At 42.0% G+C, this 14,848-nt stretch overlaps 1 protein-coding gene across 11 annotated transcripts in view; it reads right to left on the bottom strand.

Moving 5' to 3' along the window:
* Positions 1–14,848, bottom strand: part of setd5 (SET domain containing 5) — a 200,808-nt gene that overhangs the window by 66,178 nt on the left and 119,782 nt on the right. For 9 of the 11 annotated variants that reach the window (XM_063067677.1, XM_063067674.1, XM_063067667.1 and 6 more), the window contains 2 exons: positions 11,394–11,645; positions 7,403–7,711 (listed from right to left, as the gene is read on the bottom strand). The exons of 1 other annotated variant lie outside the window; for it this stretch is intronic. In XM_063067677.1, the coding sequence (XP_062923747.1) occupies positions 7,403–7,711; positions 11,394–11,645 (561 nt within the window). The remainder of the gene's footprint in view (positions 1–7,402; positions 7,712–11,393; positions 11,646–14,848) is intronic. One more of the 11 variants, XM_063067675.1, reaches the window with a different exon arrangement.

Raw genomic sequence — 14,848 nt, 5'->3', positions numbered from 1 at the left:
TGTGGTTTTGTGAAAGACAAAGGTACAAGAAACGCAATATTGATGTTAAGGATACTATCAGAACGAGCTATTCAAGTGCAAAAAGATTTGTTTGTTTTATCGACTACACAAAAGCATTTGGTAAAGTGAAGCCCAGTAAGTTATTCAAAATATTGCAGGAAACTCTAGACCTAGATTCAAAAGACCTCTGCCTAATCAGAAATCTGTACTGGGAACAAACTGCTGCTGTAAGAATTGATAAGTGAGTCAGTTTATGAAAATCAAGAGAGGCGTTAGACAAGGGTGTGTTTTCTGCCCTGATTTATTTGATGTGTACAGTGAAACAATATTACAAAAAATTAAAGAGACATCTTGGGAATCAAAATTGGCGGTGAAAACAACAATAATGTCAAATATGCACATGACACTGTGTTAATTGCAAGTACGGAGGAAGAACTACAAAACTTAATTGTTGAAGAAAGTGCAAAAATGGGTCTATCAATTGCAAAAAGACAGAATGTATGGTGATATCCAAAAAGAAGGAGACTCTTATCTCCAGGCTGAGAATAAACAGGGAAGACATAAAACAATAACAGAACTTTTGCTACTTAGGAAGCTGGGTGACATCAGATGGCAGGCGCAACATGGACATCAAAAGAAGAATTGGGATGGCAAAAGAGACCTTTACGAGAATGAAGAGTATACTGACCAACACTAAACTAGGCATGACAACCCGTCTCAGAGTACTGAAATGTTATGTTTATCCAATTATGTTATATGGCTCAGAATGTTGGACAATATCTAGTAACATGAAGAAACGAATTGAAGCAGCAGAGATGTGGTTTTTGAGGAGGATGCAAAGAATATCATGGACGAAACGAATATCTAACGAGGATGTCAAGAACAGAGTAAACACAAAGAGAGAAATAATGTATCAGATCATGAAAAGGCAATGTAACTTCATTGGACATGTGATTAGGAAAGAGGAGTTAGAATGCACGGTAATTATGGGAAAGATTGAAGGGAAGAAAGCAAGAGGAAGACAAAGACAAATGATGATGGAGACAGCAGCCAGAGAACTGGAAATGAATACTAATGAATTGATCCACTTGACCCGAAACAGGAGTGTCTGAGCCACGGCAGTCAAAGCTCAAACTGGGCACGGCACCTGATGATGATAATGAAAACCAACCTATCTACGCATGTTGTCACTTTCAGGAAGCTGTAAACCTGCATCTTAAGATCACATGGTATATCAGTGCTCCGAAGTGCCCTGCCATTTACTGCATACTGTCCTCTCACACTTCAAAGTGAAAGGGATAGAGGAAGGGAGGGTTGCTTGCAACACCTCATATACCGTCTAGGTAGTCTCCAGCCCCTTGGTATGAACATAGAATTCTCCAACTTCCGGTAATTCCCTCCCCCTCCCTTCCTCTATCCCGATTTCACTCTGCCCCCTCCCCCAGCTGCCTATCACCTCCCTCATGGTTCCGCCTCCTTCTACTACCCATTGTGTTTTCCCCTATTTCTTCTTCACCTTTCCTGCCTATCACCTCCCTGCCTCCCCTCCCCAACCCCTTCATCTTTCCCCTGACTGGTTTTTCACCTGGCACCTACCAGCCTTCTCCCTCCCACCTTCTTTATAGGGCCTCTGCCCCTTTCCTCTACACTCTACAATCCTGACGAAGGGTTCCAGCCTGAAACGTCGACTGATTGTTTCCACGGATGCTGCCCGACCCGCTGTGTTCCTCCAGCGTGTTGTGAGTGAGGCCAGTTAATCTGATATCAGTGATTGGGAATACGTTGAAGTCAATTATTAAGGATGGGGGCTCAGGGCACTTGGAGGCACATGATAAAATAGGCCATAGTCAGCATGGTTTCCTGAAGGAAAAATCTTGCCTGACAAATCTTAGAACTCTTTGAAGAAATAACAAGCAGGATAGACAAAGGAGAATCGGTTGACGCTGCGAACTTGGATTTTTGGAAGGCCTTTGACAAGGTGCCACACATGAGACTGCTTAACAGGCAGAAGCTGAAACAAGAGGCGGCCATAGTTAAAACTGTCCACAGTTGGTCCGACCAATCGGCCCCCATGCTACAGAACTGCTTTGATGACATCAACTAGAATATCTTTCATGACGAGGATGCTACCAAGTTCAAGGAAGGGGTCACAAGCTTCATCCGGAAGTGCGTTGAGGATGTTGTACCCTGAAAATCAGTCGGCGTCTATCCAAACCATGATCAACAGTTCCATGCGAGCAGCACTTATCACGCGAGACAGTGTTCACATTGCCGGTAATCAGCAGAAACTCAAGAAATACAGCTATGATCTACGCAAAGTCATCAAGGCAGTGAAACAATAATATAGGGACACGATCCAGACACAACTCTCCACTAACAACACATGCAGCTTATGCCAAGGTATGCAAATCATCACAGTCTTCAAAACAAAGCGCAATGGTGCCATCAACATCACGCCCTCTCTCCCAGATGAGAACTTCGAACATAGAAATCTACAACACATTACAAGTCCTTCGGCCCACAAACTTGTACCGACCATGTAAACTACTCTACAAACTACCTAGAATTTCCCGAGTGCATAGCCCTCTATTTTTCTGAACTCCATGTGCCTATCTAAGAGGCTCTTAAAAGTCCCCATTGTATCTTCCGTCCGTGGACTCACTTTACACCACACGCTGTCAGAGCAGTGCTGCCAGGATAATCAAGGACACAACCCACCCAGCCAACACACTTTTCGTCCCTCTTCCCTCCAGGAGAGGGCTCAGGAGCTTGAAGACTCGTACGGCCAGATTTGGGAACAGCTTCTTTCCAACTGTGATAAGACTGCTGAACGGATCCTGACCCGGATCTGGGCCGTACCCTCCAAATATCCGGACCTGCCTCTTGGTTTTTTTACACTACCTTACTTTCCATTTTTCTATTTTCTGTTTATAACTTATAATTTAAATTTTTAATATTTACTAATTTTTACTACTCTTAATATTTTCAGTATTTAATATTTGTAATCCAGGGAGCAGGAAGCGCAGAATCAAATATCGCTGTGATGATTGTACGTTCTAGTATCAATTGTCTGGCGACAATAAAGTATAAAGTATCTGCTAAATCGTTTTTACGCTCAGTTCGATATCACAAGCCGCTGCAGCGACTGGCACCTTGGTCATCTCTGAGGCTGAAGTACGCAGGCCTTTCCAACAAGTGGACAGTAGCAAGGCTGTGGAACCAGCGTAGGTACTCAGGATGTGCACGGCATAACTGGCAGGCATGTTTACAGACATTTTTAACCTCTCCAGCTCCCAGTGTAGAGTACCCTCCTGTTTCAAAGCATCCACTATTGTCCTTGTACCTAAAAAGACCAAGGTAACATGTCTGAATGACTGGTGTCCTGTTGCACTCACCTCAATAATAAGCAAATACTCTGAGAGGCTGGTCAAGGACTACATCTGCAGCTTGCTACCACCCACACTGGACCCCCTACAATTCACCTACCAACACAACCGATCAACAGATGATGCAATAGCCACAGCCCTACACACTATCCTTACACATCTGGAAAAGAAGGATGCTTATGCAAGAATGCTGTTCTTGGACTACAGTTCAGCATTCAACACCATAATTCCCTCCAGGCTTGATAAGAAGCTTAGAGACCTCTGCCTTCACCCTGCCTTGTGCAGCTGGATTCTGGACTTCCTGTCAGATCATCGGCAGGTGGTAAGAGTGGGCTCCCTCACCTCTGCCCCTCCACAGGAGCCTCCTAGGGCTGTGTCCTAAGCCCCCTCCTTTACTCTCTGTTTACCCATGATTCTGTCGCCACCCACAGCTCCAAACTGCTAATTAAATTGGCTGACAATACTACACTGATTGGCCTAATCCCAAATAATAATGAGGCAGCCTACAGAGAAGAAATCATCTCTCTGACACAGTGATGTCAAGAAAACAACCTCTCCCTCAATGTCACAAAAACAAAGAAGCTGGTTGTTGACTACAGGAGGAATGGAGACAGGCTAACCCCTATCAACATCAATAGATATGTAGTTGAGAGGAACAGCTTTAAGTTCTTCGGCAACATATCACCAAGGATTTCGCATGGTCAGTACATACCGGCTGTGTGGTGAAAAAGGCACAATAGCGCCTCTTTCACCTCAGATGGTTGAAGGAGTTTTGTATGTGTACCCAGATCCTAAGGACTTTCTACAGGGGCACAATTGAGAGCATCCTGACTGGCTGCTATGGGAACTGTAATTCCCTCAATTGCAGGATTCTGCAGAGAGTGGTGTGGACAGCCCAGCGCATCTGTAGATGCGAACTTCCCACTATTCAGGTCATTTAAAAAGACAGGTGTGTAAAAAAAAGCCCAGCGGATCATTGGGAACCCGAGTAACCCCAACCTCAAACTGTTCTAGCTGCCACCATCTGGGAAGTGGTACCGCAGCATAAAAGCCAGGACCAACAAGCTGCGGGGCAGCTTCTTCCACCAGGCCATCAGACTGATTAACTCACGCTGATACAATTGTATTCCTATGCTATATTGGCCGTCTGTTGTACATACTATTTACTACAAATTACTATAAATTGCACATTTAGATGGAGACATATCGTAAAGATTTTTACTCCTTATGTGTAAAGGATGTAAGAAGTAAAGTAAATTCAATTCAACAAGCTACGAACCCATGGCATTACAGGGAAGATGCTAGCATAGATAAAATATTGGCTGATTGGCAGGAGGGAAGGAATGGGAATAAAGGGAGCCTTTATTAGGGACTTATTAGGGAGAGTCAACATGGCTTTGTGTGTGGTAGGTCATGTTTGACCAATCTGTTGGAGTTTTTCGAGGAGGTTACCAGGAAAGTGGATGAAGGGAAGGCAGTGGATATTGTCTACATGGACTTCAGTAAGGCCTTTGACAAGGTCCCGCATGAGAGGTTAGTTAGGAAAATTCAGTCGCTAGGTATACATGGAGAGGTGGTAAATTGGATTAGACATTGGCTCAATGAAAGAAGCCAAAGAGTGGTAGTAGAGAATTGCTTCTCCGAGTGGAGGCCTGTGACTAGTGCTGTGCCACAGGGATCAGTGCTGGGTCCATTGTTATTTGTCATCTATATCAATGATCTGGATGATAATGTGGTAAATTGGATCAGCAAATTTGCTGATGATACAAAGATTGGAGGTGTAGCAGACAGTGAGGAAGGTTTTCAGAGCCTGCAGAGGGACTTGGACCAGCTGGAAAAATGGGCTGAAAAATGGTAGATGGAGTTTAATGCAGACAAGTGTGAGGTATTGCATGTTGGAAGGACAAATCAAGGTAGAACATCCAGGGTTAAAGGTAAGGCACTGAGGAGTACAGTGGAACAGAGGGATCTGGGAATACAGATACAAAATTCCCTAAAAGTGTCGTCACAGGTAGATAGGGTCGTAAAGAGAGCTTTTGGTACATTGGCCTTTATTAATCAAAGTATTGAGTATAAGAGCTGGAATGTTATGATGAGGTTGTATAAGGCATTGGTGAGGCCGAATCTGGAGTACTGTGTTCAGTTTTGGTCACCATATTACAGGAAGGATATAAATAAAGTTGAAAGAGTGCAGAGAAGGTTTACAAGGATGTTGCTGGGACTTGAGAAACTCAGTTACAGAGAAAGGTTGAATAGGTTAGGACTTTATTCCCTGGAGCGTAGAAGAATGAGGGGAGATTTGATAAAAGTATATAAAATTATGATGGGTATAGATAGAGTGAATGCAAGCAGGCTTTTTCCACTGAGGCAAGGGGAGAAAAAAAAAACAGAAGACATGGGTTAAGGGTGGGGGGGGGGAGTTTAAAGGGAACATTAGGGGAGACTTCTTCACGCAGAGAGTGGTGGGAGTATGGAATGAGCTGCCAGACGAGGTGGTAAATGCGGGTTCTTTTTTAACATTTAAGAATAAATTGGACAGATACATGGATGGGAGGTGTATGGAGGGATATGGTCCGTGTGCAGGTCAGTGGGACTAGGCAGAAAATGGTTCGGCACAGCCAAGAAGGGCCAAAAGGCCTGTTTCTATGCTGTAGTTTCTATGGTTTTCTACGGTTCTTTTCTGGTTAGCTACTGGTGACTAGTGGTGGTCCACAGGTGTCTGTGTTGGGGCCAATTCTTTTTATGTTACGTGTCAATGATTTGGATGATGGAACTGATGGCTTTGTTGCAAAGTTTGCAGATGATATGAAGGTAGGTGGAGAGCAGGTAGTTTTGTGGAAGTAGAGGGGCTACAAAAGGATAGATAGATTAGCAGAATGAGCAAAGAAATGGCAGATTGAATAGTGTTGCAAGGTGTATAGTCATGCACTTTAGTAGAAGAAATGAAAGGGTTGAATTTTCTAAATGGAGAGAAAATACAAAAAATTGAGGCGGAAACGGACTTGGAAGTTCTTGTACAGTATTCTCTGAAGTCTAAAGGTTAATTTGCAGGCTGAGTCTGTGGTGAAGAAGGCAAATGCAATATTAGTATTCATTTCAGTAGTACTAGAATACAAGAGCAAAGATGTAACGTCCAGACTTTATAAAGCATTGATGAAGCCTCTCATGGAGTACTGAGAGCAGTTTTCTGCCCGTATCTTTGAAAGGATGTGCTGAAACAGGAGAGGATTCAAGGAAGGTTCACGAAAATTATTCCTGGATTGAATGACTTGTCATATGAAGAGCGTTGGATAGCTCTGGAAGTCAGGAGAATGAGGGTGATCTCATTGAAACCTAATGACTGGTGAAAGGCCTTGATAAGGTGGACGTGGAGGATGTTTCCTATGGTGGGAGGGTCTAAGAGCAGAGGACGTAGCCTCAGAAAAGAGGGGCTTCCTTTTAAAATGGAGATGAGGAGGAATTTCTTTACCCAAATGATGACTCTGTGGAATTCTTTGCCACAGGCAGCTGTGGAGGCCAAGCCTTTATATATACATTTTAGGTAGGGTTGATAAATTCTTGATTGGTCAGGGCATGAAGGGATACAGGGAGAAGGGATGAGATGGGACTGAGAGGAAAATAGGATCAGTAATGACAAAATGGCAGAGCAGACTCGATGGGCCAAATGGCCTAATTCTGCTCCTATATCTTCTGGTCTTATGTGGTTCACAGTTCCAACTGTAATGTACACTTATATAATGGCTAACATAGAATCATAGAAAAACAAATCCAGCATGGAAACAGGCCCTCCAACCCAACTATCTTCAATTCAAGATAGTCTCATCTGCCAAGAACCCCTAAGGGCCAAACACTGAATATACATTGATTCATTTCATCAGGTTTTATAAATGTATTTAAAATTTACCCAATTCATAAAAATAGTTTAAGAAACTGCCCAAGAATTACAGGACCATTGAATAATGATCAACAAGTTCTTCAATGCAAATGACCTAGATCACATGTACACGCACACTTACTCTTTTAGTTTTAGGATACTTGACACTGGTTCGGTTTGGCTGGGAGACAACTGTAGTGCCTGTGGTGGTCTCTACTCCTGGAGCTCCTGAACTTGGCATGCCTTCTGTAGACGTGGATTCTGTTACCACTGTCCCTGCTGCTCCCTCATCCACTGCGACCACTGGTGCTGGCTCTGACTGGCTGCTGGCTTGTCGTTGTCTACGTAGTCGCTGTGCTGAACTGGAGCGATAGCGTGAGAAACGATTTTTGGGTCGTGGCTTGTTTGGTTTTGATGCAGGAGGCTTAGCAGGCTTCTCAGGAACTTGCTCCTATTTTAAAGATGTAGGATGATTAACCAAAATAAAAACTCATCTCCAAGCATGCATTCAAAAAGTCAAAGCCTATCCCAGTAATTGTTTTTATAATATGAACTGATGACATATTGTAAAAATTGAAGAACATAACCTATGGTAATCAGACCAAAAGAACTGCCAAGAAGCTAGAATTGGCTCTGTATCTTCATTTAGATTGATTGCAAAGACCTGTTTTCTCTTTGATAGTTTTCCCTCATGTTATCCACACTGAAGGACATTGTTGTAAAGTTATCTGATTTATTTCTTCCCTACATAAATGCACCAAGTTCAAAACATAGAAAGGTCAGGGAAATTAATTTTTAGTGAGATTAGGAAATGCTTATATTCTCTTAATCAAATTAATCTGCCTTGCGTGGGAATGTTAATTCCGCACAATTCTAATGAATTCGATCAAATATGAATACCTTGATCTCAGAAAATTTTACTTGTAAGCAAAAGCCTCATTATTTTATAGCATAATCATGTTCAAAGGGATATGGAACACATAATGGAAAGAGAACTATATCTGATTTGGATGATACGTAGACAACATCAGTTTTTTCTTCTGCACATACACATCTCATCCAGAAGAATATGGGGAAACAGTCTTCGATGGAGACATCTTCTGAATCTTTTAATACTAAAGGAACATATGAATCAATAGGACTGGTTCTCTGACCATTACTTTGCAACTCTACCCAAGATGTTTTCGATCAACTATGATCTGAAGTCAGCTCAAAGTACAGAAAATATGGATGCTTTAAAACTACTTATAGTATCACATTCAAATCTGAAACAGGAACTAAAATTCACTTGGTGGTCTTTTCAGTAAGTTTAGTTCTTTTCCCCACCTCATTTAAAGTGTTGAACTGGAGACAAACTGCCAAACATATAACCTTCCTGACATTCTGATCACTGCTACGCAGATAGATTTTTTAAAACTAGCTAGCTCCTGTCAACCTGAATACTACATAATCGCGAAATGTTATACTGCACCAGCTAGTTTTCACCATACACATGAATGTATATAGAAATTGAACAAAAACAGCCTCAGCGGAAATCTGTTATTTGTTTCCAAGTGGTAAGATTTATGTTTGACTTATCCTCCAATCATCCTTCTACGCTTATGCCTGCATCAAAATTAAGGCTTATTTCTTTGAGCTTATGTTCTGCATTTTGGCCACGAAGTGCTTTTATAGGAAGTAGATGCTTATTCATCTTCTTTCACAGAAAAAACGCTGAGTCTGTTTGTGACATCCACTAAATATTATTCTCCACATGTTGCAAGGTGGCAAGTTATAGTTTTACATGAAAAGTATATGCATTCACTTCAAACTTATATTGCATGGGGAGGGGGGTCTTGAAAATAAGACCTTTTCTGGTAGAGTAGTAAAATCCACCTTGATATTTCCTTTGTAGGTCAGTTAGCCAGAGGGTGGTGAATCTGTGGAATTTGTTGCCACGGGCGGCAGTAAAGGCCAAGTCATTGGGTATATTTAAGGCAGAGATTGATAGGTATCTGAGCAGCCAGGGCATCAAGGGTTATGGTGAGAAGGCAGGGGAGTGGGACTAAATGGGAGAATGGATCACCTCATGATAAAATGGCAGAGCAGACTTGATGGGCTGAATGGCTGACTTCTGCTCCTTTGTCTTATGGTAAATGGATTCTGCAGCTGAATCATACCTGAATTCCTTAAAACATCTTACTGCTATTCTCTAATTTTATTACTACCTGACAAGTCTGCCTCTTGACATCAGTCTCACCTGCTAACGTAGAATCAAAAATGACAGAAATGATAGAAAAATTAGAAAATAATAAGAATATGAAGTCTGTAGGGGGGAGGTAAAGTGGGTGAAAGGGACAGAAAATGAGTTGCTATTTCATTGTCACAGTACTGGATTAACACTAATAATAATATGAGTGGTCTGAAGTAGAAATCTTTTTGTGGTATAGGATTTAAAAGTTAGATAAAAATATTGTCAACTTAATGCAAGGCTTTTTGTTCCGCTTATAAAACGTCACTGTGAGCTATAACTTCAGAAAATTTGTGTACATTTTCACTTTGGAGCAAAATAGAAATAACAAACCTAAAGCAGATCATATCAAGTAACACACGTCAAAGTTGCTGGTGAACACAGCAGGCCAGGCAGCATCTCTAGGAAGAGGTACAGTCGACGTTTCAGGAAGAGGGCCTTCATCAGGACTAACTGAAAGAAGAGCTAGTAAGAGATTTGAAAGTGGGAGGGAGAGGGGGAGATCCGAAATGATAGGAGAAGACAGGAGGGAGAGGTTTCGGATCTCCCCCTCCCCCTTTCAAATCTCCTACTAGCTCTTCTTTCAGTTAGTTGTGACGAAGGGTCTCGGCCTGAAACGTCAACTGTACCTCTTCCTAGAGATGCTGCCTGGCCTGCTGCGTTCACCAGCAACTTTGATGTGTGTTGCTTGAATTTCCAGCATCTGAAGATTTCCTCGTGTTAGCAGATCATATCATATGTGATTAACAAATCAAACTAGTTACTTGATTCAGGCAGTGTACTAACATTTTATAATGTGAGGGTTATTTGTGGTATATTATATACATATGATTTACACACCCGATAGATACACTTTATTAATAACCCATGTATTAATTTGTATGGAAAAGCAAAATATATAAGATGAAAATCTCAAATAAAAACATAAAACCTTGTAAATAGGTCATGAAACATCTGTGGGAAGAGTCTTAGCATTTGAAGTTGATGAGAATGACCAGCATTTTTATTTACAACTTGATGAATTTGTCCAAAATACACTACCAGTATATTCACGGATCTATCACAAGCTACAGTCACAAATCAGAATGCCCAAGTTACTAGAGCACCAGATTTGCATCTGGAAATTGTTAGACAAATGCAGGCTGACACATCACCTGTTATAAAATTACAAAACTGAACTGTAAGTAAGAGAATGTCCCCAAATGCGAAGCAATAAGCTATATTTTCTGTATTGTCTTCCACATCAATTTTGTGCATTTCTTTTAACACAAAAAAGATAATTATGCCTTCTAGATTCACCATCGTTTTTCAAAAAATTTCCATCCATCATAAGGTGTACACTGAACTAACTCTGGATTTTTTAAAAATACCAGATGCTTATCCAATGTTGGGTGCAAGATAAATTCATTTCTCCATTACAAAAGTGGATTATCTTCTCACCCATTCCCAGTCACTAAAACTACAGTTCACAAGACATCAAGGTTTAATAACTTCACAAACTTAAACTTTTCCTACAAATCACATTAACTGTCCAAGAATCAAGGTATCCAAAAATGAGTCGATTTACAAGGGCTTGAAAAGTGAGCTTCATTCCCTCTTGGTGTGGAATAGATTCATTGTTTTACACTCTGCTGAAGAGATGAGGTGCAATGGCTACAAATCATCCTGCATGCCATCTTCACATATAACTGACTACACCCTTAGCAATGAACTACAGAATACAATTAGCTTCAGTACTCCTATAATTACAAGTAAAAAAGCAAAATCAAACCAAATGAAGCACTGACTGTGGAACAATTAGCACCAGAAAAATCCAAACCTTTACTGCTCAGAATTTACCATCAACAACAATATCTTTCCTCATGCTGTATTAGCTCATTTGCCAATTAAATGCTCTGCTTACCCCTAACTGTGAAGTTCGCCGTGTGCTTACCCCTGCAAGCACAGGCTGTGGTGTTCTTGCCCCACTGGAGGGTGATTCTTCGGCTGCGGGTTCCAGTTTCACCTCCTCCACATCTGTGGTTGGAGTCTCCGGATTGGCATCGCCGCCAGGGTGACTAGTACTGCGCTCAACCACCTGTTCGCGTCTTTTCTTTCTTTTCTCTAAGTTCTCAAAAACCTGCATGATGGCTTCCATCTTCCGCTGCTCCCGTGACTGTGAACAATGAGCGTCAAAGAAAACAAACATAAAAAACACTTACAGGATCAAAATATTAACCTCAGCAACTTACTTTCTTTCACAGCTCGTCACATGCAAGCATGCTGCTAACTTCCTAAAGGCTGAGTGGCTTTTCTGGGTCACTAGTCTTGAAGGAGCAATTGCTAACATGTTGGATCATCCTTAGTGCTCTCTATTTCTAGTTTGTTGATAGTTTTTCATCAGTGAGCATCTGTAGGCCACTACATCAATACCAGCTTATTATGGCTGCAACAAAAAAAATATACTCAAAGGTGATAAAAACCTTCGACACCAAAGTGAAGCAATATGCCCATCTACTGCACAGTCATTTTGACTTAATTTGAGTTCAGCTGACCAAAAGACAGTTTACTTCAAATCTCAGCAAGTAGCACTGTGCTAAATTCAGATAAGCAAATTGCAGAAAGAGAAAGCTCTGGCTTCTGCTCATGCAGGCTTTCAAGAAGCAACGATTGTATACATTGACCCAAAAGGTAAACACATTGGTCCTCCTATACCAGCACTACCTGGCTGAGAGCATGAATGCAAAATGATCAATCTAGATCAATACTCATTATTGAGATTTCAAGAGACATTACATCCATCAAAACTTACTGGAGCAGCAGACACAAAATGCTGGAGGAACTCAGCAGGTCAGGCAGCATCTATGGAAATTAATGATAGTTGATGTTTCGGGCTGAGACCCTTCTTCAGGATTGAGAAAGAAGGGTGAAGATGCCAAAGTAAAAAGTTGGGGTGGAGGGAAGGCGGCTAGCTGGAAAAAGTGATAGGTGAAGCCAGTTGGCTAGGAAAGGTCAAGGGCTGGAGAAGAAGGAATCCGATAGGAGAGGAGAGTGGACCATAGGAGACAGGAAAGGGGAGGTGGGGGGGGGGAAGAAACACAGGGGGAAGAAATAGGCAGGTGAGAAGAGGTAAATGGTCTGAGTGGGGAATGGAGGAAGTGGGTGTGGAGGGAAATTTGATTACTAGAAGGAAAAATTGATATTGATGCCATCAGGTTGCATGCTACCCAGACAGAATATAAGGTGCTGTTCCTCCAACCTGGGTGTAGCCTCAACTTTGCACAAGAGGACATGGACTGATGTGTCAGAACAGGAATGGGAATCGGAAGTAAAATGTTTGGCCAATGGGAATTCCCACTTGTGACGGACAGTGAGGAGGTTCTCGATGAAGCATTTCCCAAACTTATGGGGGGTGGGGGGGGGGGTCTCAGGAGGAGGCCTCATTGGGAGCACCGAACACAATAGACAACCCTAGTAGATTTGTAGGTGGTGTTGCCTCACCTGGAAGGACTATTTGGGGACCTGAATGGAGATGATTAAGTGGTGTATGGGCAGATGTAGAACTTAGGCCACTTTCAGGGATGTTCTGGTGGAAGGGATGAATGGACAAGGGAATCACAGAGGGAGCAATCCCAGCCGGTGGGGTGGAAATGGTAAAGATATGTTTAGTGGTAGGATCGAAGTGTAGGAGAATGGATTTCAGGTACTCAAGGGCTCTTTTTTTTTCAATGTATGTCATCCAAAGTCTTGATTAACTCTACAGCAGGAGTTCCCAAACCTTTTTGGCTTATGGAACAATACCATTCAGCAAGGGGTCAGTAGACACAAGCTCAGGAACCCCTGCTCTAGAGTGTTTTATTTTCTAAATCGTCAAAAAAATTGTTTCCCATTTAATATAATGAGTAAAGGCTGCAAGTGTAACATACTACCCTCGAACAGATTTTACTGGAATTGGAGAGGGCAGGGGGAAGATGAAGTTGCAAGATTAAGTAGGTATTTCTACTTCAACTGCGCAAAAGCCCTGAATTAAAGCATTTTCTACATATAAAAGTGATTGATGGACACGTTACAACGGTGCACTACTCACAGGTTTCAAATCAACTATAAACAGGAACTTGTATTTTAGAACAAACTTTGCATGTAATATCCTCATCACACTTGCAAATTACATTTAAATTGCAGTTTCTTGTATAGACATATTATGGACTTAATAGATTTGACTAAAGGGGAATTTAGCATCATGATACTTACCTTCTGCAGTCTAACATCACAAAAATATTAAGCGAGAAGATGATTAGCACTTTAAAGATGCAAACAACAGGAATTCTGCAGATGCTGGAAATACAAGCAACACACATAAAAGTTGCTGGTGAACGCAGCAGGCCAGGCAGCATCTCTAGGAAGAGGTGCAGTTGACGGTTCAGGCCGAGACCCTTCGTCAGGACTAACTGAAGGAAGAGTGAGTAAGGGATTTGAAAGTTGGAGGGGGAGGGGGAGATCCAAAATGATAGGAGAAGACAGGAGGGGGAGGGATGGAGCCAAGAGTTGGACAGGACTTTAAAGAACCATTAGTATCTTATTGTAATTTTTTCTATTACTGGATGCAGCACAGTGGCATATTTAACATCCAGCTTTAAAGACAAATAGATACTTTATTGATCCTAAAGGAAATTACAGTGTCATAGTAGCATTACAAATGCACTGATATACAAAAATAAAAAGAGAAGAAAGAAAGAATATAAAAAAAAGTTACCTCAATTTAACAGGAGGGGGCCATCACTTCCCCAGCTATAGGTTGTCTCAATATAAAGCCTAATGACAGAAGGCAAGATAGACCTCAGATAACGCTCAGCACAGTTGTCTCAGTCTATTACAAAAACTGCTCTGCTGTTCAGCCAAGGTGGCATGCAGAGGGTGAGAAACATTGTCCAGGATTGCTTGGATTTTCCAGAGGGTCCTTTGTTCTACCACAGCCTCCAGTGTATCCAGTTTGACTCCTATAACAGAGCCAGCCTTTCTAATCAGTTTATTGAAGTTGCTGGCATCACCTGTGTTGATACCATTGCCCCATCTCACCACCGCACAGATTGTACTGCGACAACAGAAGGAGAGAACATGTGAAGGACAGCCCTGCATACTCCAAAGGACCCCAGTCTCCTCAGGAAGTAGAGGTGACTCTAGCCCTTCTTGTACACAGCTTCTGCACTGGTGCTCCACTTAAGTCCAACATTCAGGTGCACCCCCAGGTACTTGTAGGTCCTCACCACATCCATGTCCTCACCATCAACAGTAACAGAGCAGTGCCGGCTTAGTCACCATCACCATCTCCTTTGTCTTACTTGTGTTCAGCTGCAGATGACTCAGCTGCAAATAGGTCAT

Source organism: Mobula hypostoma, chromosome 15, assembly GCF_963921235.1.
Source record: "Mobula hypostoma chromosome 15, sMobHyp1.1, whole genome shotgun sequence".
Classification (NCBI taxonomy): Eukaryota; Metazoa; Chordata; class Chondrichthyes; order Myliobatiformes; family Myliobatidae; genus Mobula; species Mobula hypostoma.
This window is presented reverse-complemented; position numbering and strand designations above follow the sequence as displayed.